Source organism: Macrotis lagotis, chromosome 3, assembly GCF_037893015.1.
Source record: "Macrotis lagotis isolate mMagLag1 chromosome 3, bilby.v1.9.chrom.fasta, whole genome shotgun sequence".
NCBI classification, from domain to species: Eukaryota; Metazoa; Chordata; class Mammalia; order Peramelemorphia; family Peramelidae; genus Macrotis; species Macrotis lagotis.
In genome coordinates, this window is record NC_133660.1 from 19,371,396 (window position 1) to 19,396,234 (window position 24,839).

At 45.8% G+C, this 24,839-nt stretch overlaps 1 protein-coding gene across 5 annotated transcripts in view; it reads right to left on the minus strand.

Moving 5' to 3' along the window:
* Positions 1 to 24,538, minus strand: part of TEX15 (testis expressed 15, meiosis and synapsis associated) — a 41,067-nt gene extending 16,529 nt beyond the window's left edge. For 2 of the 5 annotated variants that reach the window (XM_074228278.1, XM_074228277.1), the window contains exons 1-8: positions 24,505 to 24,538; positions 21,363 to 21,525; positions 19,686 to 19,851; positions 17,730 to 17,967; positions 17,092 to 17,238; positions 12,869 to 13,031; positions 922 to 8,285; positions 441 to 489 (exon numbers count right to left, since the gene is read on the minus strand). In XM_074228278.1, coding sequence (XP_074084379.1) covers positions 441 to 489; positions 922 to 8,285; positions 12,869 to 13,031; positions 17,092 to 17,238; positions 17,730 to 17,967; positions 19,686 to 19,851; positions 21,363 to 21,513 — 8,278 coding nt within the window. In that variant the 5' untranslated portion in view covers positions 21,514 to 21,525; positions 24,505 to 24,538. The remainder of the gene's footprint in view (positions 1 to 440; positions 490 to 921; positions 8,286 to 12,868; positions 13,032 to 17,091; positions 17,239 to 17,729; positions 17,968 to 19,685; positions 19,852 to 21,362; positions 21,526 to 24,504) is intronic. The other 3 variants (XM_074228279.1, XM_074228274.1, XM_074228276.1) reach the window with 2 other exon arrangements.
* Between the last annotated feature and the right edge of the window lie 301 nt (positions 24,539 to 24,839).

A 24,839-nucleotide genomic window follows, 5' to 3' on the forward strand; every position in this document is an offset into this window, starting at 1 on the left:
ATAGAGTGCTTGGTACAGTTGATCCTCAGTAAATGCCCATAGGTGGAGTCACTGACACAAGAAATTGCAAACTCAATGGAACAGCTGTGCCTTCAAAGCTAAAAGGATTTCAATGGGCTGGGTCCTGATAAGGGAATAAAAGAACTGGTGAGAGTTATCAAGATGACTCCACTTCAGGCCTCAGATTTGGACAAATTAAGCAAGCCACCATGCCCCTCTTTTCCACCTGCTCATAATTAACACAGTTAGGGTCACATGTGGGACTTAGCATCTGCGATACCCCTGTGGATGTGATTGTCCATCCATAATGGGATGGACAAAACAAGATCATAGATTTCACAAGAAAAGAGACTTTTACCAAGACCAAACCCTTTCTCCTATAGTTGATGAATGGGAGGTCAAGACTAAACTCATGAAGATTACCCGTGGGATCTGCAAACCTGATCCTTTGATTCCATTCTCCATTTCCCAGAACATCAGCCTGCCTCCCTGTACAAATGAAGAGAAATGACTTGTGATCCGGTGAGCATTAGCTAGTTTGTCAAATAAGAGTGAAGAGCTTCTCCCCTGCCTTTCTTGCAGCAGAAGGCAGTTATTGCTAATTGTATTTAAAGGGGAACTTAATTTGTGAAAAAGAATTGCCACCTGATGTCACGTTTCAATTCCCTTCAATGCCAATGCAGTGCTTGGAAGACTGATCTTATGCTGGATACTTCAAAACCATATAAGCAAACCGGGCCTTGCTCTCAAGAAGGAATACAAAAACAATGAAGACAAGGGACAGTGAATTAATTATGTGCAGGGGAGAGGCCCAGGAAAAGTTGGGAGAAATAGAGGAGAGGTGGAGGCAGGAACTTTGGGGGAGGTGCAGAAAGGAAACTTTCCAAAGAAATATCACTTGAGACTTTAAGACATCCTTACCTTTGGTCTTTTGCAACTTGGCTGATCAGAACTTTCAAATGGCTTTTCGCTGCTTTCACAAGAAGCTAAAGTGAAAGGTCTCTTTTTGGAGACATATGGATCGTTGTGGGATGAGATCCAAGGAGATGAGGATTCCCCCAAATAGGCCACCACTTTTCTGGTAACCATTCTGGACTTCATCATATGAATTACTCTGGTCTGCTTCTGAGTTTTCTCTGCATTAGAGAACATTTGGCAGGTGAGAAGAGAGATATTACACTTTCCCATGTTGGTACACGAGACCTTCAGATGTTCTATGGTCTTCATGACTTTCATGACATGGGCCATTTTCCCCAGGTCTTTCTGAGAAGCTAAAGTAAGGTTTTTCAACAACAGAGCAAACTGGTTATAATTGTGTTCAAGTTCAAAGAGGGTCATGCCATAATTGACTGACATGGTATAGGGTATGAGATCCACATATGTGGCGATAGGCGGAGTGGCCTGTTCCAGGAGTGTCCTTATTTCAGTGAGTTCTGTGAGTTCTCTAGAGAGCAGTTGGAGGGCATAAGAAGAGTTGGCACCTTCAGGGTACTCACGGATGATCACTATCTCATGCTTTAGATCCAGGATGGCTGCCTCCACTGCTTCCCACAGGCAGGCTGCTACAGTCTCATTGAGAAATGAAAAGGAAGCTGCTTTTTCTTGGTTCTCTATCAGTTCTGGAAGGAGAGACAAATCAAACCACAGCATACCCCTAAATGTTGGTTTGTTTAGCTTCTTGGCCATGACATTTTTCAGGAAGTGAATTGTTTCAGCAAGCATAATCATTTCGATGTATAACTCAACAGCTTCAGGCTTCAGGATGACCACGTGATAGCTGTGCTTCTTAATAACGTCCAACACATTTTCTTCTGTGATCAAAAGACTCTCCACAGAGGCCTCCTGCAGAATTTGGAAATACTTCTTTAAGGTCTCTAGGTGGTCTGTGCATTTCACCATAAGTTCCTCTAACTGCTTCAAGTCAGCAGATTCTGCTTGGTCTAATATCTCCCCAATGCAGCACATATCTGGGAGAGAGAAGAGAGTATCACTAAAACTGAAACTGCCCCCACTAAGCCCCCCTACCTTTAAGCAATCACAGTGCTTACTTGGACTATTTCCAACAGTTTCCTCAAGCCAGCTCTTGGAAGCACATTCTATTTCCTTGGCAGGCTCCAGCGACATATAGATCTGCTGAAGCTTCTTAAAAGCACTTTGGTTAAATACGAGTAGTTCTTTCTTCATCTTCTCTGGGGAGTCATTTTTTCTAATTGACAGACCCTTCTCTTTCCAAACAAGACTTTTAGCAGCATCAAAGAAGATGTGTTCCAGGCCATAGAGGGCTATCTTCACACTAACTGATTCGGAGTTTTTTATAAAATGCATCTTGGAGGAGATCATTTCCATGATGATCCAGAGATGGTCTTGCTTCCCAGGACAGGACTGAATTTTAGGGAAATGGTCCTGATTACTGATCAATTCCAAAGTGCATTTTCTTAACGTTTCTAAATCTTCTAGATTATCTCCAAAATTAACACCACAGGTGAAGGGTGCTGAAAGAGTAAAATCAAAATAATTGGGGCAGTGTTTCATGATATCTTCACACTCCTCAATCTGTCGTTTGTATTTCAAGACAACATAGTAGGATCTGTTCTCCTTCCTGGCTTCTTCCAACAGTTTGATTAATTGACCATGGTAGTGCTGTAACTCATTGACTGAATTGTATTTGAGCCTATCTTGGAAAGTTGGGTAGAGACAGGACTGTTGCTGGTAGCCTTGATTCCCACGAAGCAGTTCACCATAAAGTGAAGCATCATACCATAGCAAACTGCGGAATGTGGGCTCACTGCCCAAGAGACCCTTCTTGTTCTCAACGAACTGCATGATTTCCATCATCATCTGTAGTTCTACGAGAGAATCCACAGCTCGTGGGTGGAGGTGGTGTCTACAGTTATTCCACCCATTCCCTTCTACCAGCAACTCCCGGGAAATCAGCACATGTTTAAAGGAACATTTTTGTTTTCTTTCAAAAGCTTCAATGAATAAAGGAAGGACAGTTTGACAAGTTTTAATTTGCTCCTGTAAACTCTTCAGAGTGGATGACTTGTCTGCCTTTTGCAGAATTCTCGACAGTTTCACAAGGAGTGTTGTAGTGTGCTGGGAAGATGGACCCTCCTCCAAGTCACTCTGAGGAGGTGGCTGTTGAGAAGGGTTGGCCTCAGGGATCTGGGAGTTCATCTGCACTCTAGATGATTGGGGAACTCCTTTCGTCCTGGGGGTAGGATCATCCATCACTGCCAGTGGAGATACACTGGGGGGAAAGGTTGACTCATTTTCCATCACCATTCTGCCCTCCTCCTTCTCTTTCATGGTCCTGGCAAGTTGCCTGGGAGTCTTTTTACTACAAGGGGCAAGCACCAGAGAAGTACTTTCTAAGGCCTGACCCTGTTTACCATGACCTTCTATCTGTGGAGATTTCTCAGAAGTTCCCATTAAAACATTTGATTCTTCTACTAGCTTTTCTGACTGTTGTTCCTTTTCTACTGATTTTGTCCATCGTCTTTTATCTTTTTTCTTTACCGTGGATTTTTGTGACGAGGAGCTCCTGGTATTCAAATGGAGAACTTCAACAGCATTTTTCTTCCCGTTTTTATTCTTCTCAAGTGGTACAGGCCCCACCAGGGCACTTTCAGGACCACTTCCTTCTTTCCTATCCCCTCCCCTAGAGGAGTTTTTGCAAGGCTCCCACATTGGAGCTAAAGCCTCCCCTCCATCACTTTCAAACTGTGGCTGCTCCTGTTTACAAGATGGAGTACACTTTGCAAGATTCCCAACTACTGGCAGCCTCTCAGACAGCTGCTCAGAATGGGTGGTCCAGCATTCATCCTCATCATTTTGAAGAGAAATACAGGAAAAACTCTGAAACATACCTTCTTCCTCTTGGCTTGTCCAGACAGCCATACTTCCTGAGCCTCTAAATAAGTATTCTGAGTCTCTTCTTGGTTTTGAGTCTACTTCAGGTGCTAGTGATTTTTCTGCAGGAAGGTGATCTTTCAATTTGGAGGAATCTCTAGGCAACTCCTGATAATCTGTTTTAGAAGCATCAACATTGAAAAAGTGTTCGGTGCTTGATTTTAAGACAGAAATGAATAAATTCACATTCTCTCTGGAGTGAGTCTCATCATCACCTTCTACATTTGTTTCACTGCTATCAAGGGGAAGATTGTTTTTTCCAAGATCACTGAAAAACTTTACATTTCTTTCCATTCTAGATGGAGCAGAACAGACTATTGAGGAAGCTTCCCTAGGTTTGAAACCACTTGAGGGTCTCTCACTTATTTCTTCAGAGTGAATGCTAGATACGACAATAAAGTCCAAACTCCTTTCCCTGTCAGAGTGATGAGAAGAGAAAGCTTTTGGTTGTTCATCAGGGACTTTGGGGTCAACCCCTCTTTTTGAATCTCTTGAACTGCCCTTGTTTGATGCTGAGCCCCTAGATTCAAAGCGATGAGGTCTGTCAGGATTGGTACTTCTCAGGATGCTCACAGAGGCCTCCTCATTGGACAGACCTTCCATGGGGAGTGGCTTCTGGACTTTCTGATTCCTCCTGCTGCTGCTGCTACTGCTGTAATCCTGGTGGTGTGGGGCACGGCTCCGAGCCCTAACCACTTCTAGTCCTAAAGCTCTCTTCTCTTCCCGTTTGTCATCTTTTCTCTTCTGATAATAATGTCTCGAGTAATACCTTCTCTCTGTCAGAAAATTATAACCTGCCAAATCACAACATTCCCATAAGCTGTTGCGTATGACCTCATAAGCCTTGGGCAAGGGGCTATTTCTCCTCTTCTCCCCCACTTTAGTGATGAGCTGCAAGGATCGGTGAACTCGCCTGTGAGCCTTCTTTAAATGAAGAACAGCTCCGTCAAGTTTTCGAGATAGACGTTTACTCTTGCATAAGGAGGCTTCACTGTAAAGTATATTTAGAACATTTCTGATGTGCCTTTCTGACTGCGAAAAGGTTTTGATCCGTCCCTCTGACAAAGAAGAAAACTGTTCAGATGACTGGTGACGAGTTGCCTTTCTGGTTATTGGCCCAGGTTCTGAATACCTGAAGTTTCTACTTAGCATGACTTTGTCCTTTAAGGAAGCTAGTAGCTTCCCTTTGCCATTTTTAGATTTCACATCCTTTGCCATTGAATATTTAGTATGGGCATCCCTTGACTTTGTTGATGAACAGGTACTTCCATCCTTTGTGGTTTGGGAAGTAGCCATAGATGAGGTCAGGGGGTATTCAGCTGCTTTGTGAATTGATGAATCAGGAGGTGGTGAAAGGACCAAATTCCTCTTCCGTTCTGGAGCTTCTGGCCACACCTTCAGTTCACGCTTCACTTTACCAGGGGGATTCATGTTTTCACAGGCAAGCTTGGAAGGGCTGGCTGTAGGTTCTGATTCTTGCCATGCATCACTCATTTCGGCCTCTGCAATCTCTGGTGTGGCACATATCAGCACCTCATCTTGCATTGTGGGTGGCTCCTGAGGAGGGGTGAAGCCTGACTGAATGATATTGGTAATTTGGATTTGTAAATCAGGGACCACCCCTGGACTTAGGAGCTCAGTGTGGTTTTTCTGGGGACAAGAATAAAGACAACTGCTTTCCATAACCAAACCCTGGCTTCTAGCCTCTTGTGGCAATGTGTTTTTGGAACCCTCTGAGGACTTCCAGTTACCACTTCCAAAGAGATTTTCCCAGTCTATACGAGATTCTAGGAACTGGTACACAGAGTTCACTTCATCAGCAAACAGATTTCTATGGTTGGCTGTGTCTTGTTGCAGGAAAGAGTTTTCACACTGTTCCAACTCCACTTCAATCTCATTGTTAAATTCCAGTTCCTCAGGAAATAGCAACTCCGGTTCCTTGCTAACAGTGGGCTGTTCACAGGTTTCATTGAATTTGCTGTAATCCAGATCATCTTCCCCTTCCCTAAATACATTTCTCTCCCATGCTCCCAAACTGGGACTCCAGGTAGCTGGTGCTATTCCTGAGCTGTTCCCTTGGTTGTTTTCATACTTGGCACTAAATCCTGGCATCAAAGAAGCAGGGATGGGCATGTTGGTACCAGAGTCTCTGTGCCCATGGGCATAGGAGCCTCTGGTCTCAGACAACATGGTTGTGGAAGCCAGTGGCATCAGTTTCTTTTCACCACTGAGAATGAACCTTCGGTGATTTCCATTCTTATTTTCAACCACAGAAGTTTCTATAGACACATAACTTTTTTCCCAGGCTAAATCAAATGCAGAAGAAAACTTCTCAGAATACCTGACTTCTGACCTGCCCAAATTCTTAATCCTTCTGCCATCATTGACAATAGTGGAGTAGTTTTTGTTCATATAAACAACTTGTTTTTCATCTACATAAATGTTTCCCATGCTATTTTTTTGTACAAAAGGATGCTGTCTCTCCTTTCTTTTAGAATGTGGGTCATCATTTTCATCACTCCTAAATTCCTGTTCTTGAAAATAAACATTCAGTTCAGGAAAAGAGTTATCATCATCCCCAAACACTGGATTCCAGAATATAGGGTAATCTTCACTCCTCACTACCTCTTCAGCAAGACACGTATTCACTCTGCCATCTTTATGTGGGCCAGGTGGGAATATTGGCTCATTTTCATTTTCCCTATGCACAGATGGGTATTTCCCTCTCCCATCTCTGATCACCTTGAAGTGGGTTGCTTTAGTGGCAAGTGACAAATTAATCAAATCATTAGGCTTTTCTTTGGTCTGAACAATGATGTTCATTTCCTGTGAAGCATCAGCCTTTGTACCAATGGGTATCAGATGCAGACTTCCTGGTTTCAATTCTGTTACTTTTGGAGACTTAGAAAAATATTTATCAGCATACATTTTTTCACATTTCACCCACTCTTCAAGGCAATGTTTTGAAGACTTTTGTGCATTTTTAGGAGGGAAACTATTTTCTGATTCACAAAGATTGTGTTTGGGGTTTGAAATCCCTTCTTGCTCTTGAGGTGATGAATAAGATTGCCTTGAGAAAGCTAGCCCCTGGTTCTGAGGGTTTTTATAATCATCACTTTCTTGATGGGATAAAATCAAATTCTTACGTTTTTCATAGGAAAGATAAAAATCTCTTAAGTTACTCCCTCTTTCTCCATGAATAGAGTCATAACTATCTTTTTTCTTGGAATATTTATTTTTTTCTTGTTTGGGATGGTTTTCTTCATCAGTGTTCAGGTTTTTCATATTTTGAGTTTCCTGAATGGATTTATTTCTGGATTCTTGCTGAGTCTGGGGAGGTTCTGGAGGAGAAGGTGGCCGAAGTCTTTCACATACAACTGTCAAGTCAGAAGGCTGTAATTTCTGGGTTATAGGGTCATTAAGTCTCTCTGGACTGGTATCCATTGACATACTCTTTTTAGAAAAGTGATTCATCTCAGAGATGTACTTTCCCCTGGCTTGTTTCTTAATTGGTAGCAGGATCTGCTTCATCTGGTTTGAGCTAGGAATTGTTTTATTACTATATTCCTGATTCTCACATGCTGGAATGACTTCTTTGTAAGGTGATGAAAGAGCAACCTGAAAATCACTTTCATGTTGGTTTTCTTGGGCATCTTCCATGGTTACCTCACGGATATCTCCATAGTCACAGTTCTGATAGAACATGCCTTTCAAAGCAGCCTCACTGGGCAAACCCTCAGGACAAAGGGAGCTGTGACTGAATGCCACAGGCTCATCAGAGATAGCTTCAGGGGGGAGGGCAGCTTCTATGGGCAGGAATGGCAATTTTGAATCAGGGCACTCTTCCCCGCTCTCCAATGGTAAAATCTCTATGGAACTTGGCTCAAGGTTTGCTTGGTCATGGAATCCTCTTCTTCTCAGAAGTCTAGGGTCCTTAATGAGCTTGGACGTTATCACAGTACTAGTACCAATATCAAAGTTATTAGTTAAAGTAACTGCAGCTGTAAGAGTGTTGATGAATGATTCAAGGTAATTAAAGTTTACAACTCTTTGACCCTTCTCTTTTTGAGAGGCATCCACACTGGGTGGAAGGGGCCGTTTAACCTCAATTGCTTGAGATAGGTTGTGACTTTCTGTTAAATTAGGGTCGCTCTGACCATCAATGGTGCCTACACCAACAAAGTTGTTATTTTGTATGCTTCCACAGGGAGAAGATATATCAGGAGCCAGAGGATTCATCTCTGCAATACAAGAACAGCTGTCCTGGACTAAGGAATCTGTAGGTTTTCGGAAACGCTCATAGACGACAGTGGCGTCTTTTCCCTTTCCGATTCTTTTGGCAACGGTACAGTTATTCAAGGAACCCCTTTTTTCTGTTGAGGATTAAAAAAGGAGAAAAAAAGGAACAGGTGAGTGAAAACTTTCTCCCTTTAATTGATGGGCATGACATCTGATGGAAATCTAAGAACGAAAGAAAGTTCTGAAGGCTGGAAAGATCTGAGAGGTCATCCTCTCCAAATGTGTGCTATTACATGGTTATAAATGTATTGCTTTCTGTTGGGGGGGGAGGAAGGAAGGAAACAAAACCTTGCCAAAATAAAAAGATTGGTTAAAAAAAAAAACTACCCTTGCATGTAGTTGGAAAAACAAATATGTGCAATTAGAAATGAGGTGATAAACAATCATTCCTTCAGCCTTTCTTATACAAATCTCTTGATTGTCTCCCTATGCCTAGAATCCTCGTTTCTCCTCTCTAGCTCTTGGCTTAGCTCTTAGCAATCTTTAAGACTCATTTCAAATCCCTCCTTCTGTTGAAATAGGGTCTCTTCTCTTTCCCAGCCTACTAGGGACTTCCCTCTGAGAAGATCTTCCATCAACTCTTTTGTGTCTCTCTCTATATGTATAATACAAATAACCCACAAATATATTTCCTGTATAATTTTTTTCTTGCCTGCAGTCTCCCTTTAGGATGAGAGCTCTCTGAAAAGAAGAAATCATGTTTTGGCTTTTCTTTGGGTCCCCTACACTTACCTAATGCCTCACATAAAGTAAGTTCTCAGTAAATGAGAGCTAACTGAATGTCCAATGTTAATTAAGCTTCAGTGGTGAAGGATATCATGGAGAAATTTTAAATGTTTTCTAGCATAGCAAGGTCGAGGGGGGGCAGGGAGGGAGAAGGGAGATGAGCACCGGCCTTGAAGTCAGGAGTACCTGGGTTCAAATCCGGTCTCAGACACTTAGTAATTACCTAGCCATGTGGCCTTGGGCAAGCCACTTAACCCCATTGCCTTGAAAAATCTAAAAAAAAAAAAAAGAATCTTAAAAATTTGGATTTAGGGGCACTGGATTAAAATGAAAATTCAGGAAGAATAGTCTCTTGGCCAGGAAAACATGGCCCTGAAGAGAACTGCTAAGAATAGAGATACCTGAGCCAGGCAGCCTGAGAAGGAGGTGAAAGAGCAACCCTCAAAACCAATATCTGGATTCAAGTCCCACCTCTTGAATTTCCTGCCTATGGGACTCTGGCCAAGTTACCTAACTGGTCACAACTCTGGACAATTTCTAAGATGGTAGGTTGCTGCTCTGCATAGGCAGAGAAAGGAGATGTTCCTTGTACCAGTATCTCTATGTGTGGAGTCACCTGGAGTTTTGCTGCTAGGGCCAAGGATTTTTAAATTCAAAAAGAGGAGGGAATTGTTCCCATCTATCTGCAAGCTTGGTTCTCTCATTAAGGAAATAGTGAAGTAAATCAGGAATAGAAAAGAGCTAACCTGGTTTCAGTGGATGGGGTGCTGTGTCTAGAGTCAATAAGAGTGACCCGGGTCAAGTAACTTTATCTCTATTAGCCTTAATCCACTGGAGAAGGAAATGGCAATATCTAGTATCCTTGTCAAAGCGGAAAAAACAAAGAAAACCCACACGGCATCACAGAGAGTCCGTCACAACTAAACAACAACTATCGGGCCTCATCCAGGACAAGCTAACTTTAGTTCCTTTGGTAATGAGGCTTCTAAACTAAAGAAGAGATAAAACTCTGTTTTGACTAAAACTTCTGAAAGAATATGTTATGATGCTAAAAGATACAGCCTCAAGGTGGATCCAGAGTTAATGGAATGGCTAGATTCTGGTAAGAAAACTCCAGTGGAGTGCACTGGGGGTCCGATGTGGACTTGGGTTACAATGACTTTCAGAAAGATGGTCTATGCATCCAGTCTGCAGGTGACACAAAGCAGGGAGGGATAGTAAGGAGGAGAGAACTGACTCCTCATGCAGGAAGATCCTGATACTTTGAAGTTGAAATTCAATAATGACAAATCTAAGTCTTAGATTTACATACCAAAAAAACCCAGTTTCAAAGTCTTAAATGGAGAGAGGCATAATTTAGGCAACAGCAGTTGAGAAAAGGACCTGAGGTTCATAGGGAACTGTAAGTTCAGTTAAGAGTCAATAGTGTGGGAAAGGCTATTCCCCATGTCCTATGCCTCAATGAGACTCCAATAAGAATGCTGGTCCCATCCTGGGCACTCCACTTTAAGGAGAACATCTATAAACTGAAAAAAGTCCCAGCTAGAAGGGGAAGGTCTGAGAATCCAAAGCAGAGGAGGTCAGTTGAAAGGATGAGGCTGGTTCAGCCTCAGTGAAGTCAAGGGATATCAAATGGAGGAGGGACTTAATTCGTTCTACTTATCAACATCCCCTACACCCTTGGGCTGGGAGACCCCTTGCCTCTCAGCTCTATCTTTTTTTTTGTTAAGACAATGGGATTAAGTGACTTGTCCAAAGTCATACAGCGAAGAAAGTATTAAGTGTCTAGGACTAGGACTGAGGAGGTCTCCCCTACTCTCAAATTAGAGAGAGCAAGTACCACTTAGAAAGAAGAAAAGTAGTAGAGGCACAGAAGGGAAGCATCACCTCCCCCCCCCTCCCCCCCCCCCCCCCCCCCCCCCCCCCCCCCCCCCCCCCCCCCGTCCAAGGTCTAAACAAGCTCCTGAGGATTTAATAAGTCAATCAACCAGTTTTTTTGTTTGTTTTTTGCAAGGCAGTGGGGTTAAGTGACTTGCCTAAAGTCACACAGCTAGGTCCCACTAACAGGGATGAGTTAGGCACTTCACACACAGTCAAAAATCAAAGAGACCCAGTCTTCAAGGGAAAACAAGGTGTGGGGCAGCTAGGTGGTGCAGTGGATAGAGCACTGGCCTTGGAGTCAGGAGTACCTGAGTTCAAATCCGGCCTCAGACACTTAATATTTACCTAGCTGTGTGGCCTTGGGCAAACCACTTAACCCCACTGCCTTGCAAAAAACAAAAACAAAAAAAACTAGAAAACAAGGTGTATGCCAGTTGGGAAATGAAAAATAGGGAATCTCAAAGAAATTATTTGAAGAGATGGAACATTCTGGTTCCAAGGGAATCAGAGAAATTCAAGTAAGAAATTCAAGCAGGGAATTAGACTAAGTCTCCAAGGGAGCTCAGGATTCCAAAACGAAAACGTGAAGAGAAAGGCAGCTAGCTGGTGCAGTGGATAGAGCACCAGCCCTGGAGTCAGGAGGACCTAAGTTCAAATTTGCTCTCAGACACTTAATAAAAATCACCTAGCTGTGTGACCTTGGGCAAGTCACTTAACCCCATTGCCTTAAATAAATTTTAAAAAAGGTAAAGAGAGAGAACATCCACCAGGTTTGGGGATATGTGTGTGTTTTGGGGGGGGGAGTATGGAAGTGGACTTGCCCTTTTTCAACTCTACCACCTCTCTATCTGAGGCAGCATGAGATATGATACCCAAATTAAACCTGAGAAGATGGAAACATGTCTGGACTTTAACCTAATAGCATCCCAAATGAGAGCAGTTTCAAGGAACATTTGGTCAATGACTTGCCCACAGTCAAACTTTCTGAAAGACTCCAAAGAGAGGGGTGGCTAGGTGGCATAGTGGATAGAGCACCAGTCCTGGAGTCAGGAGGACCTGAGTTCAAATCCGGACTCAGACACTTAATAATTACCTAGCTGTGTGAGCTAGGGTAAATCACTTAATCCTGTTGCCCTGCCAAAAAAAGAAAGTCCAAAGAGATTTGAAGCCTCATCCTGAGTCTCAGAGGCCCTTCCTTGTTGGGAGAAAGGCTGGACAGTTTTCTGCTACTTCCCAAAACACCTGAGGTCCCACTATGAGGCCTGGGCAGAGGAAGGAGCCAAACCTGGAATTCAAAGGTACTGTTCTTTCCTCTGCCATGCAGAAAATAAAAGAGAGAAATCTCTATCCTGGAGGTGGTCTCCATAGCAGCACCCCCAGAGGCAATCCGGGTCCTCCCAAAGAAGAGACACCATGCTAAGACCACCTTGAAAAAGGCAGCTGTCTCCTTCCTCTTGCCTTTACAGGACAGTCTATCCTGACCTCTTGGACAGCCTCAGAAAGTTTTCAGAAGGCAAGAGGCAGGAATGAGCACCTCAATTCATTAGAGGCTTCAGTACCCTTGGAAATGGGTACAGGCCACAAGTCAAGGCTGGCTTGATGGCCTCACTGATTGCCAAGATTTCTTTTTTTGTTTTTGTAAGGCAGTGGGGTTAAGTGGCTTGCCCAAGGTCACACAGCTAGGTGATTTTTATTAAGTGTCTGAGGGTGGATTTGAACTCAGGTCCTCCTGGGCTGGTGCGCTATCCACTTGTGCCACCTAGCCGCCCCTGATTGCCAAGACTTCTGAAAGTGATAGAGAAAATAGCAACAATGCAAACTGAACCTCCAAGTGTGTTGGGGAAATATCCCCCAACTCCAGCATGAAATGTTAAGGATTTTCACCAGCAAAACTTTGCATTACAAGAGATGGTTTTATAGTATTTTTGCTTATTTTTAAAATAGAATTTGTCTCAGACAAAAAAACCACCTTCAGGCCCCTGCCCTAGACAAGGCACCATGATATTTGGCCCACAGAGAGGCCCACCACCCACCCAACACCCATGCTTACCAGGCCACTTGGGAAAACCCCCAGAGAGAAACCGCAGGGACGTAATCGTGGGCCCGCTTTCTGTTTTCTGCCCAAGGAATCTGACTGTTATGGTGGCGTATGGAAGGCACTGCCGAGGTCTGTCCACAGGCTTTGCAAGTGAGCTGTATTCATAAAGATAAACCTGCAAGAGATGGAGGGGGGGCTGTATGCAAATCCACCGGCTGAAATCCACAACAGCAAAGCTCTACACGCAGGTTATTTCTGGGTTCCCCACATCATTTTCCAGGGGGGGAAACTGAGGGAAGCGATATGCCCAGAATCCCACAGCCAGGCAGTCAGAATTTGGGGTAAGATCTGAACTTGGATCTCCCGGATGCCAGGGTCACAGCTCTATTATCCACTCAACTATCCATCTTTCCACTTGCACTGGGCAGACTCTCAAGACACATCCGCTTCAATGCCTCCCCAGGTTCTTCTCCAACCCCTAATTTATAAAATGCTGCTTGGCGCACCCCTTCCACATACACCAGGGTCCTTATCAGGATGTGGTGTCTTTGATGAGCCCCCAGTTAGGAAGAAGAAATGGGCTTGTCTTGATTCTGTCTGTCTCTATGGCAGCAACAGCAGATGACGGAGGAAGACATGAGAGAGAGAGAGAGAGAGAGAGAGAGAGAGAGAGAGAGAGAGAGAGAGAGAGTGCCCCTGCCAACCTTTCCTGGTTGCCTAGGAAACAAGCGGCCAACAGCTCACTAGGCTGGAGAGCCTGGTCCCGATGTGGGTAGCAGCCACAGAAATCACCTGGAGGCAGTGGGGTGGGGTCTTAGCTCCCAAACACACACACACACACACACACACACACACACACAGAGAGAGAGAGAGAGAGAGAGAGAGAGAGAGACAGACAGACAGACAGACAGACACAGAGAGAGACCGACCCCAGGGGGCACAGACCAGTGCCAATGCCTGCAGAAGCTTGTTTTATAGACCCAGATTCTGCAAAAACTGGATTGGGGGAAGGGGTAGAATGGAATGGAAGTAAGCAAAGGAGGGAGGGAGAAGAGAGAATGAGGAAGGGCAAAAGGGACAATGGGAAGAAGGAAAGGAAGACAGGAAGCAAGGAGGAAGAAAAGAGAGTAGCTAAGAATAGAAGGAGTGTGGGAAGGAGGAAACACCACTTCCACAGCCTCTACAAGGTGACAAGCTCCGACTTAACTCTGGATGACCCTGAAGGGAGGTTCTGGCTTTTTCTGCTTCCTCTTTTTATTCCTTATTTCTGTCTACAACAAAAGCTCTGTTTGTCTGGGCTGAGGTGGAAGGAGGAGGAGCTTATACCTAGAGGCTGTGTCACAGTTACCCACTGGCCTGTCCTTTCAGCTCCTCAGAGGTGGCTCGGTTGGGGGACAGGGAAGCCACTGCCCCACTCACCTGTGGGTAAAGGTGCCATAAGGGAGCATGGCCAGTTCGAGACATTTTCCCTCCAATCTTTGGCCTGCGATGATTAGGGCAGGCTACAGAATTAGAAATCGGAGGCAGCTCCCCAGCCACATCCCCTGCCCATGCAGGGGGTTGATCCTTTCCAGGTTAACATGGATCTAGACAGTTTTCTGCCCTAATCCTCCCCTCCTCAAACCTGTTGCCACCAAAGGCAATCCTGCCCATGACACGACATCCTGGCCTTTCCCCCCCGCCCCCACTCTGCCCTTTCTATTCAATCAATCAATCGATTCTGTTCATTCTACTTCTCCGCCTCCCCAGAGACACAGAGGTCTGTGTGTGTCAGGGCTGGGGCATCAGCGCCAGGATCGTGACTGCAGGCGGCTCCCCAACCCCTCCCAACATCCAGTTCTCAGAATTCACCCACAGATCGGCCTGGATGATCCTTTCACTGGGGTTCTTGACTGGGAAGCTCCCAAACCTGCCTCTGTATGGATTCCAGACACGGATGAACCTGCTTGCTTCACCAGCCCCAGCCAGGACGGAGTGACAAGAGGTGAAGGGTTCCCCAGCAGGGCGCCTGGGCGAGGGGCCCAGGGCCATAGATCAAGGAACCAATCCACCATCTACCGCAGACTGTTTGGTCCATGGGGTTTCCTTCTCTTTTCTTTAAGGCAGGTTGGGAGATGGGAAGGAGAGGGGACTAGTCAGAGCACAGAGAGGAGAAGCACAGGCAGGAGGAATCCCAGCCAAGCAGGAGGGTGTGAAAGCCTCAGGTTTCTGAAATGCTCTTTTGATTGGCATCTGGACGACCTGAATAAAACTTTGCAGAAAATCTATTTCACATTAACTACTATTTAAAATATGGTAAATCAGCCTCCATTTCTTCTTAATTCTTGGTTTTGCTAGCTAATGAGACAACTGGATGGTACAGTAGGAAAAATTCTGGTCTGGAGTTGGGAGGAACTGGGTTCAAACCCAGCCTCAGATAACTACTGGCTGTGTGACCCTGGGCAAGTCACTTCACCCTATTTGCCTCAGTTTCCTTGTTTGTAAAATGAGCTGGAGAAGGAAATGGCAAGATCAGTCAGTCTCTCTGCCCAGAAAACCCCAAAAGGGCAGACACGACTGAAAACATAAATGATTACTGGCTAATATTAACAACTTGCATTTCTACAGGGTTTTTTAAAATTTACCAAATATCTTCCAAATATGACCTTGTTTGATGTTTACAACAGGCCCAGGGGGTCAGTGTCGTGATCATCCCTGTGAGGACCTGAAGGATGAGATCTCGCCCAGGCCACGCCTTCAGGGCATGGCTGAGGCATCAGGATTTGAACTCGGGCTTCTTCTGACTTGGCATACAGAGCGCTGCCATCATGATGGTGGCTCCTCGAGGGTGACGTGACCCACTTGATTTCCTAACCTGGTGCCAGGATTCCTGCTCGTTTCTTGATGTTGGTACTCTTCAAAGATGCAGCTGGGAGGTTTATCTTCTGATGAGTCCCTAAACCTTCTCATTTTTCTCTTCTAGATTTTCTTGAATTTTCAATCCTTTTGGGCTGATGTGCTGATTTCCAGTTATCAGAACTAGACAGTAAGATTTGTTCATACCTACTTTCAGATGCAGCCACATCCTGGACCTTCAGAGACCTGGCCTCCTCCTTCAGTCTCTCTCCCCTATCACCTGTCCTTCATTTCTGATGCCAAGGATTCAGGGTTCCCTGGCAAGGTCCCCCACGGGGTGGGTCCATTCTGTGGGTGCTCCTCCTATCTGTTACCATGATCTGGGTAGGTCAGATTCAGTATTTCAACTTTCAAACACGTCCTTTTACTTTCCCAGGGTCAGTCTGGGTAAATCAAAGTCCCACCGGCCACTGTCAAATGTCCACAGAGGCCTCTCCTCAGTGGTTTCCTCTTTTCTAATCGTCCCGGTTTCCACTTTCTATCCACGGGTGTCACAAAAGACAAACCTGATCCATCTTCCATGGGTCAGCTCTGCAACTGCCAACGGTCTGGATTCTGCGGAAGCTGCCCTGCTAACCAGGCCTGATTGCTCCTCTTCCCCAGATCGCTTCCTGGGTTTGCAGGCCACAAAGGAGCCAAAGAGCCTGTGGTCAAACTGACCGAGGGTTCAAGACCCAGGGCCTCTGCCCAGGAGGGCAGCTGATTTCCAATGGGCCGCATGGGGACAAAGAGGTTGGAGGGAGGAAGGTGGTGCCCCTAGATTATAATCCAGGTCTGGAGGAACGGGGAGCTTCTAGAGAGGAAGTTGGTGAAGGAGGGTGGGTTTGAACCTGGAGCCTCTGCAAGCGGAGTCTGAGGCTCTGCGCTCTCCTCAGCAGAGATTCAAATCTCACTCGGGTTTTAATAATTATGATGATGATGATGATGATGATGATGATGATGATGTTAGCAGAGGATCTCCCTGGATCCCCAACAACCTAGGAAGGGTCTGAGGATGGAGTTGAGCTTGCACTGTTCTGGGCCTCGGGCTCCTTCGCTGCCGTGACCCACCCTCCCTAACCATCCAGCCCCAGATAGCTGTGTGTGGATAACCCTGGGCAAGCTCTGAGCTGTGCCTCAGTTTCCTCCTCTGTAACTGGGGCCTGAAGAGATTTGTATAAGGCATGGCCAGCATAAGGATGCTGGATCTAGAGTGTGAAGTGTTACCCATGCACCACTGTTGCTGCTCTTCTGATGAGTGAGCATTGCCAGGAACCTGCCCCAGAACCCACCAGGCAAGGGAAGGGAAGGGAAGGAAAGAGAAGGGAAGGGAAGGGAAGGGAAGGGAGGGGAGGACATACGGCAGAGCTGAAGGCCTGCTGCTCAATGGGGTCTTTGGGTGTCGGGACCAGCCTCGACATGTGACAGTCAAAGTTAGGTGAAGGGTCCAGACACACTTTGCTCTTGTCCACCACAGGCTGGATCTTCTTCACCTTTCCAAAGAGAACCTGAGGGCGGGAGGGAGGGAAGGAGAGAGTGTTAGATGGCGGCCCCTGTGCTGGTGCCAGGACAGTGGGGTGTTTTAGAGAAGGGCAGAGGGATGGAGGAGGGCTGACGGGGACATCCTCAAGAGAACACAGACACAGGCAGAGGTCTGGGCTTCCCTGCCATCTCATGCCTCCAGGCATCTGCCCAGGCTGAGCTGCTGTCTGGGGCACATTCTCCCCCTTCTCCCCAATGGCTTCGGGATACTTTGGAATGGACACTCTCTGAGGGCAGGGGCCATTCTTTCCCCAGAGTTGGGTCTAGTACTCCACAGGCGCCATGGGCCCTGCCAGCCACATCCCCTCCCCTGCAACTTTGATTTGCTTCTTGGTGTGAGTTTGGCCCTTTGGGTCAAGCCTGCAGCCCAAGATCTTGAAGCCGGGGGGAGCCTCCAGAGCTACCCCATTCAACCTCCTCTACTGCTGCCTGGGATGACCCCAAGGAACCTGCCTACCTTAAAAATCATGAGATTGTCCACATGGCGCTTCCGGCTGCGCGCATAGCTCAAGGCGACGTCTGCATGCTTGAAGACGTGGACACCCATCAGGGGGTTGCCCAGAGCCTTCATGGTGGACTCCCGGGTGCACAGCCCACCCTGGTACATCCGGGACACAGCGCTGTGGGACAGCGCCAAGAAGCAGTAATGTTCCTCCAGCTCACGACCTCGCCGGCCACGTTCCCGCAGTTCCATCCTACGAGAGACCACCAAGGGTCAATGGGAACCAGGTCACTGTATGTGGGGTGTCCCGAAGGACCCCCAGCCTGGCCAAGAGCCACTCCCTGGACACCTCATCTGCATCTACACTTACTATATCTTGCTAGTCATATATAGAAAATTTGAGGATTTATGAGGGTTTATTTTATTTCCTGCAACTTTGCTACAGTTGATAATTGTTTCCAGTAGCTTTCTGGATGATTTTTTTGGGATTCTCTAGGTAGACCATCGTGTCATTTTCAAAGAGTTGGAGTTTTGTCTCTTACTTCCCAATTCTAATTCCTTCAATTTCTTTTTCTTCTCTAATTGCTGAAGCTAACATTTCTAATACGACATTGAATAGTAGTGGTGATAACAGGCACCCTTGTTTCACCCCTGATCTTATTGGGAATGCCTTTAGCCTCTCCCCATTGAATATAATGCTTGTTGATGGTTTCAGATAGATACTGCTATTTATTTTAAGGAACAGTCCATTTATTCCTACATTCTCTAGTGTTTTAATAGGAATGGATGCTGTATTTTGTCAGAAGCTTTTCCAGCATCTATTGATATGATCATATGATTTCTGATAGGTTTGTTGTTGATAGAATTGGGTATACTAACAGTTTTCTTAATATTGAACCAACCCTGTATCCCTGGGATAAATCCTACTTGGTCATAATGTTTTATACCAGTGATAACTTGTTGTAATCGTTTTTCTAAGATTTTTTTTTTAGGTTTTTGCAAGGCAAACAGGGTTAAGCGGCTTGCCCAAGGCCACACAGCTAGGTAATTATTAAGTGCCTGAGGTCAGATTTGAACTCAGGTACTCCTGACTCCAGGGCTGGTGCTCTACCCACTGCGCCACCTAGCTGCCCCTTCTAAGATTTTATTTAAGATTTTTGTATCTATATTCATCAGGGAGATAAGTAACCTGTTCCTTGATTTCCTAGTTTGCTTATAATAGTTTTGATGTCTAAATCCTGTATTCATTTGAATCTTATCTTGGTAAAGGGTGTGAGGCATTGGTCTGATCTGGCATTGGTCTGATCTAAGTTTCTTCCATACTAACTTCCCATTTCCCCAGCAGTTTTTATCAAAGAGAGAGTTTTGATCCCAATTGCTGGACTCTGGGTTTATCAAACAGCAGATTACTATAATCGTTTCCTGCTATTGCACCTAGTCAATTCCACTGGTCCACCACTATTTCTTAGCCAATACCAGACAGTTTTGATGACTGATGCTTTATGATAGAATTTTAGATCAGGTAGGGTCAAGGAAGGGTCAGACATTTGCTGAAGCTGGGGGATCTAAAGGCACACCCCCCCAAGAGGTGCAGAAAAGACCAGCTGCAAGTGTCAACCTTGCACCACTCCCCACGTCTCACGGCCAACCCAGCCACAAATGTCCCTCTGCCATCATCCTCTGATGGAACCAGAGTTCACCTGCTCTGCTTGTCACAGAACCCATCATGAGGACAGCCCAAGATTCATCACTGGCCCAGGATGGCCCAGAAACCAAACACAGGACCAGCGAGCCCCAGGGGAACATCTCTGCCACTAGATATCAGGTGGCATGAAGAGCCAGGTTCTGAAAGCCAAGCACAGCCTCTCCCCGTCCCCAATCTCCCCCTGCCCTGCCCCTGAGACAGGTCAGCACAGAGGTGACAGACTATTCCATCCATTACAGCCCTCTCCTCACATCCACAAAACTTACCTCTTGGCGGAAAACTTTTTTTCCAGATGCTCATTGTGAACTAGTTTTGTTTCCCCAAACTGCCACAGAGACTGCAGCTCACAGCTCAGGTCAAGTCTGCACTGGGTAAGGGTATGGCTGATGGCACTGTACTCCCTCCGGTTGGTGTGGCAAGATGACAAGTATGCTGTGGGCAAGGCAGAGGGTCAAGGTGGGGAGCCAGGCTGAGCAGCGCCCCCACCCCCTAGGCCTTCCCACCAAGGGGAATGCTGGCAGCCCCCTCCACACAGCAAAAACAGTGAGTCCATCAGGACTCCACTCACTCCCTGCATTCATTCACTCACTCTGGCCCTCATTCATTTTCAGTCCTGCCCTCATTCATTCATACACCCACTCCTGTCCTCATTCACTCACTACTGCCTTCCTACCCTCCTTTACTCAGTCCTGCCTTCATTCATTCACATACTCTTCCTCTCATTCATTTATGTGCTCTTGCCCTCATTCATTCACTCATGACTCCTACCCTCATTCATTCATTCACTCCTGCCCTCATTTATTTACTTATCTCCTACCCTCATTCATTCACTCACCCCTGCCCTCATTCATTCACTCATGACTCCTACCCTCACTCCTGCCTTCATTCACACTCCTGCCCTCATCATTCATTCACTCCTGTCCTCATTTATTTACTGATCTCCTACCCTCATTCATTCACTCACCCCTGCCTTCATTCATTCACTCCAGCCCTCCTATCCTCATTCATTCACTCACTCTTGCCCTCCTACCCTCATTTACTCACTCCTGCCCTCATTCATTCATCCATTCACACTCCTGCCCTCATCCATTCACACTCCTGCCCTCATTCCTCACTCACTCCTGCCCTCATCATTCATTCACTCCTGCCTTCATTCAGTCACTCACTCCTGCCCTCATTTATTTACTGATAACCTCCTACCCTCATTCACTCACTCACCCCACCTTCACTTATTCACTCCTGCCCTCTTATCTTCATTCATTCACTCCAGCACTCATTCCCTCACTCCTGCCCACATCCTCATTTATTCATTCCTGCTCATTCATTCACTCACTCCTGTTCTCATTCACTCACTCCTGCCTTCCTACCCTCCTTTACTCACTCCTCTGCCTTCATTCATTCACACACTCTTCCCCTCATTCATTTACTCACTTCTGCCCTCATTCATTCACTCATGACTCCTACCCTCACTCCTGCCCTCCTCATTCATTCACTCCTGCCTTCATTCAGTCACTCACTCCTGCCCCCATTTATTTACTGATAACCTCCTAACCTCATTCACTCACTCATGCCTACCCTCATTCATTCACTCCTGTCCTCCTATCCTCATTTATTCATTCCTGCCCTCATTCATTCACTCACTCCTACCCTCCTTTACTGCTGCCCTCACTCATTCACACACTCTTCCCCTCATTCATGTGCAGATCACTCCTCATTCACTCACTCCTGTCCTCCTACCCTCCTTTACTCATTCATGCCTTCATTCATTCACTCCCAAGGGTCAGAGTGGTGGCCCAGTGGTGGGGAGAAGGCTGGATGGACCATCCTGTACCATATTCCAAGTCTCAATGTAGAGCACCACTATAATGAGGACTAGGAAGGCCGGGGTCAAGCTGGCCAAGGGCTATGCGGGCAGCGGGGAGGATAGTGCTGGTGGCTGGTACCTTTCTCTTTTGTCTTTCGGATCTTGGGGATGGTAAAGTTCTTCAGAGAGGAGACCTCAAGGTTGGTGCTGAACCCAGGAGCCACAGAGTCTTGGTAGGGGGAACCATGATGGCTTGCGGACTTGCCACGTTTGGTTTCTTTGGCTTCCATTCTGGTGCTGACCTAAGGGATGTGAGACCAGAAGGTTGATGAGGATGAGGGGCCCAGGAAGAGGCCTAGGAGAGCCTGGAAAATGGGGAGCAGAGGGAGAGGGTTCCGATGGCTAATATCATGGCTAATACCCCAGCTTGGGGTGCAGTGGTTAAGTGCTGGCTTTGGAGGCAGAAAGATGAGTTCCAAGTCCTGCACCAGACCCTTCTTAGCTGAGTGACTCTGGTCAAATCACTAATGACCTCTCTGCCTTAGTTGCTCCATCTAAATAAAGGGAATGATAACAATAGGTTCTGCCACAAAGACTAATGAGATGACAGGTGTGTCAAGATCAGGGAGAACTGACTAGCTCAGGGTCATTTGAGGCAGCATTTGAACTCATGGCTCCCTGTCCACCCCACTGTCCACCTCTAACTGCCTGACACATCTTTGCTTGGTTCCTTTAATGGACACTTAAGAAATGAAATCCTTCACTTTTTTAAATAATGTTTTGTGCTTTTTCCCTTGCTCATGGTTTTTTCTCCTTTTGTTCTGATTCTTCTTTCACAACATGACTAACATGGAAATCTGGTAAGCATGATTACACATGTATAACCTGCAGGATGAGGGGGAAAGAGAGGGGGAGTTTACAAAAAAGACAGTCATCTCTGCATGACTGGAGAAAATAAAACATAAAAAAATGAAATGAGAGGAAATCAAGGCCTTTCCTTATCCCTACTGGTTCCAACCTTCAGAAACCCTTTCATCTCTCCAAGTCTGGCAGTTGAGGCAATGATCACAGCTCTGGTCAGTCAGAGACCCGAGTTCAAATCCTGTCCCAGCATTTTCAAGCCGTGGGATCCTAGTTAAATCAGGTCACCTCCACTGGCCTCAGCAGTTTAATCATCTGACTCTCCACACCCTTCAGTGGGCTCTAATGCAAGCAATGGGGCTCCCCCAGCTCCCTGGTGTCCCATTGACCAGAGGCTTTACACAGGACAAATCTGGCATACCAGGAAAGGGCATTTGAAGATATATCCTACCAGGGAGCCAACCCTTACCTCCTCTCACCCCACAATCATCAAATGCTTTAAAGGGGAAAGCAGGGATATACTGGGAAATAAAGGGGCTGCCCCACTTTGAGTCAGGAAACAGTCCTCTATGTGAGAATGACCCAAGTCTGACCACTGCCCTCCTCAGCCTTGGGAGCCCCTTGCCTTCATGACCAAAGAACACATTTCAGCTTGGTTTCAGAAAGCCTGCCTGGCTGGCCTTCACACCCCTCATGACCACTGTTTTTGTTCCCGCCTCACTAGTCCTACTGGACAGAATCTCCTGCCTGGGCACCCCGCTCCATATCTGACCCTGTCAACTAGCCAGGAAGGCCCCTCTTGGTCTCCCCAGCACCTTTTTTAATCCTCAGCCCTCTGAGGCCCCTGGAGATTCCCCCAGGTGAAGCTCTTGAAATTAATCCCCTATTATGAAAAAGGGTAAAAACATCACTTGTACAAAAATATTCACAGCAGCCCTGTTTGTGATGGCAAAAAATTGCAAATCAAGTAAATGTCCTTCAGTTGAGGAATGGCTTAGAAAACTGTGGTCTATGTATGTCATAAAACACTATTGTTCTATGTTCCCCCAGGAGGGATGGGAATTCAGGGAAGCCTGGAGGGATTTGCCTGAGCTGATGCTGAGTGAGATGAGCAGAACCAGAAAAACACTGTACACCCTAACAACATGGGGGTGATGATCAACTTCAATGGACTTGCTCATTCCTTCAGTACAACAAACAGGGACAATTTGGGGTATCTGTGATGGAGAATACCATCTGTATCCAGAGAAATCCATACTGTGGAGTATGGACAAAGACTAAAGACTATTGCCTTTAATTTACAAAAATTAATTTTAAAAATTTAATTTAAAAATGATTCAATTTAAATTTTAAAAGTCTTATGTAATTTTACTATCTCTTACTTTATTCTAAAGGATATGATTTCTCATCACATTCAATTGAAATCAATGTATACCATGGAAACAATATAAAGACTAACAATGCCTTTGGGGGGGCAGGGAAGCAAGATTGGGGGAAAATTGTAAAATTCAAAATAAATTTAAAAATTAAAAAAAATATTCTCTCTATTCCTAACCAACAGGATAAGAAAAACATTAAATACCAAGAGCAGACAACTATCTGTGTAGAACCTTTATCTCATTCCCTGCTAACCTTGGATGGGAAAAGGGAGCAAACTTTACAAAAATGAATATTGAAAACTACATGTAATTAGAGAAAGAAAAAATAAAAGGTATCAGTAATACATTAAAATTGACAAAGGTCCCTGAGGACAAATGTACATACTGTGTAGGAGAGGGGGCAAATACATTTTTAATCCTTAAGGGAATGTAAATTAAACTAATGCTAAGGTGCTATCTCATAACCATCAAACTTTCATAAAGCAGGAAGAATAATAAAACCCATTGTTGACATCATAATACATTGACTTTTGGTGAAATTGTTATTTCCTTTTTAATTTTCTTTGAAAAGTCAGTAAGACTGAAAGACAAAGATGGCACCTGTAAGCAAAGATGGCCCCTGTGGTGATGGGCTAGGGGGCCCTGGCTGAGCTAAGGAAGTCAGAATCTCGGCCCCTGAGACCTTAGTGAAGGGGGGTGAAGGTGGGGGAGACCCTTGTAAAGCACTCTGTGAGGGCTAGCTGGTGTAATGTACTACCTTAATTGTCACAATAACACAGTATCAACTCTATTATGACTGTTATTATGATGTATCCACTCCAAGCCTGAGAGAAGGGGACAGGAAGAACCATTTCTGGGGGGGGGGGGAACTCATCCTACCCCCCTACCTAACCTGGAGAGAAGACAAACTGGGCTTCACTGGCCACAGTGGCAGAGTCAGCCCAGCCCCTGAAGGTCCCAGGGTCTCCAGGTAAAGACAGGTACCACAAAAGAATAAAAAGTAGGGAATCCACGCAGTTGTCTGAGAATCAAAAGGCTTACCTGCCTGGTCGTCACCAGTGGCCTGGCTCCAAGAACCCCACTCACCCCTGAGGAGGAAAAGAATAATGAGTGGCCAGGATTCTCTCGGCCCCGCCATCCCTCTGTCACCCTCCTGCCTTCTTCTCCACATGTAACCCACCAGGAGTTCACTTCCTTCTAGCCCCATCCCATCGCAGCTTCTGGTATACAGTAGGAGCCCAATAGAGGGTGATCAGGCTGGAGGCAGACCAATGTATCACTCCTTCCCAGTCACATGCAATGGTGGCCCCTCGCTGAGGGAAACGACGAAAGAGAGTCTGAGAGTGGGGGACCCTCCAGAGCCCCCTCAGCTACCA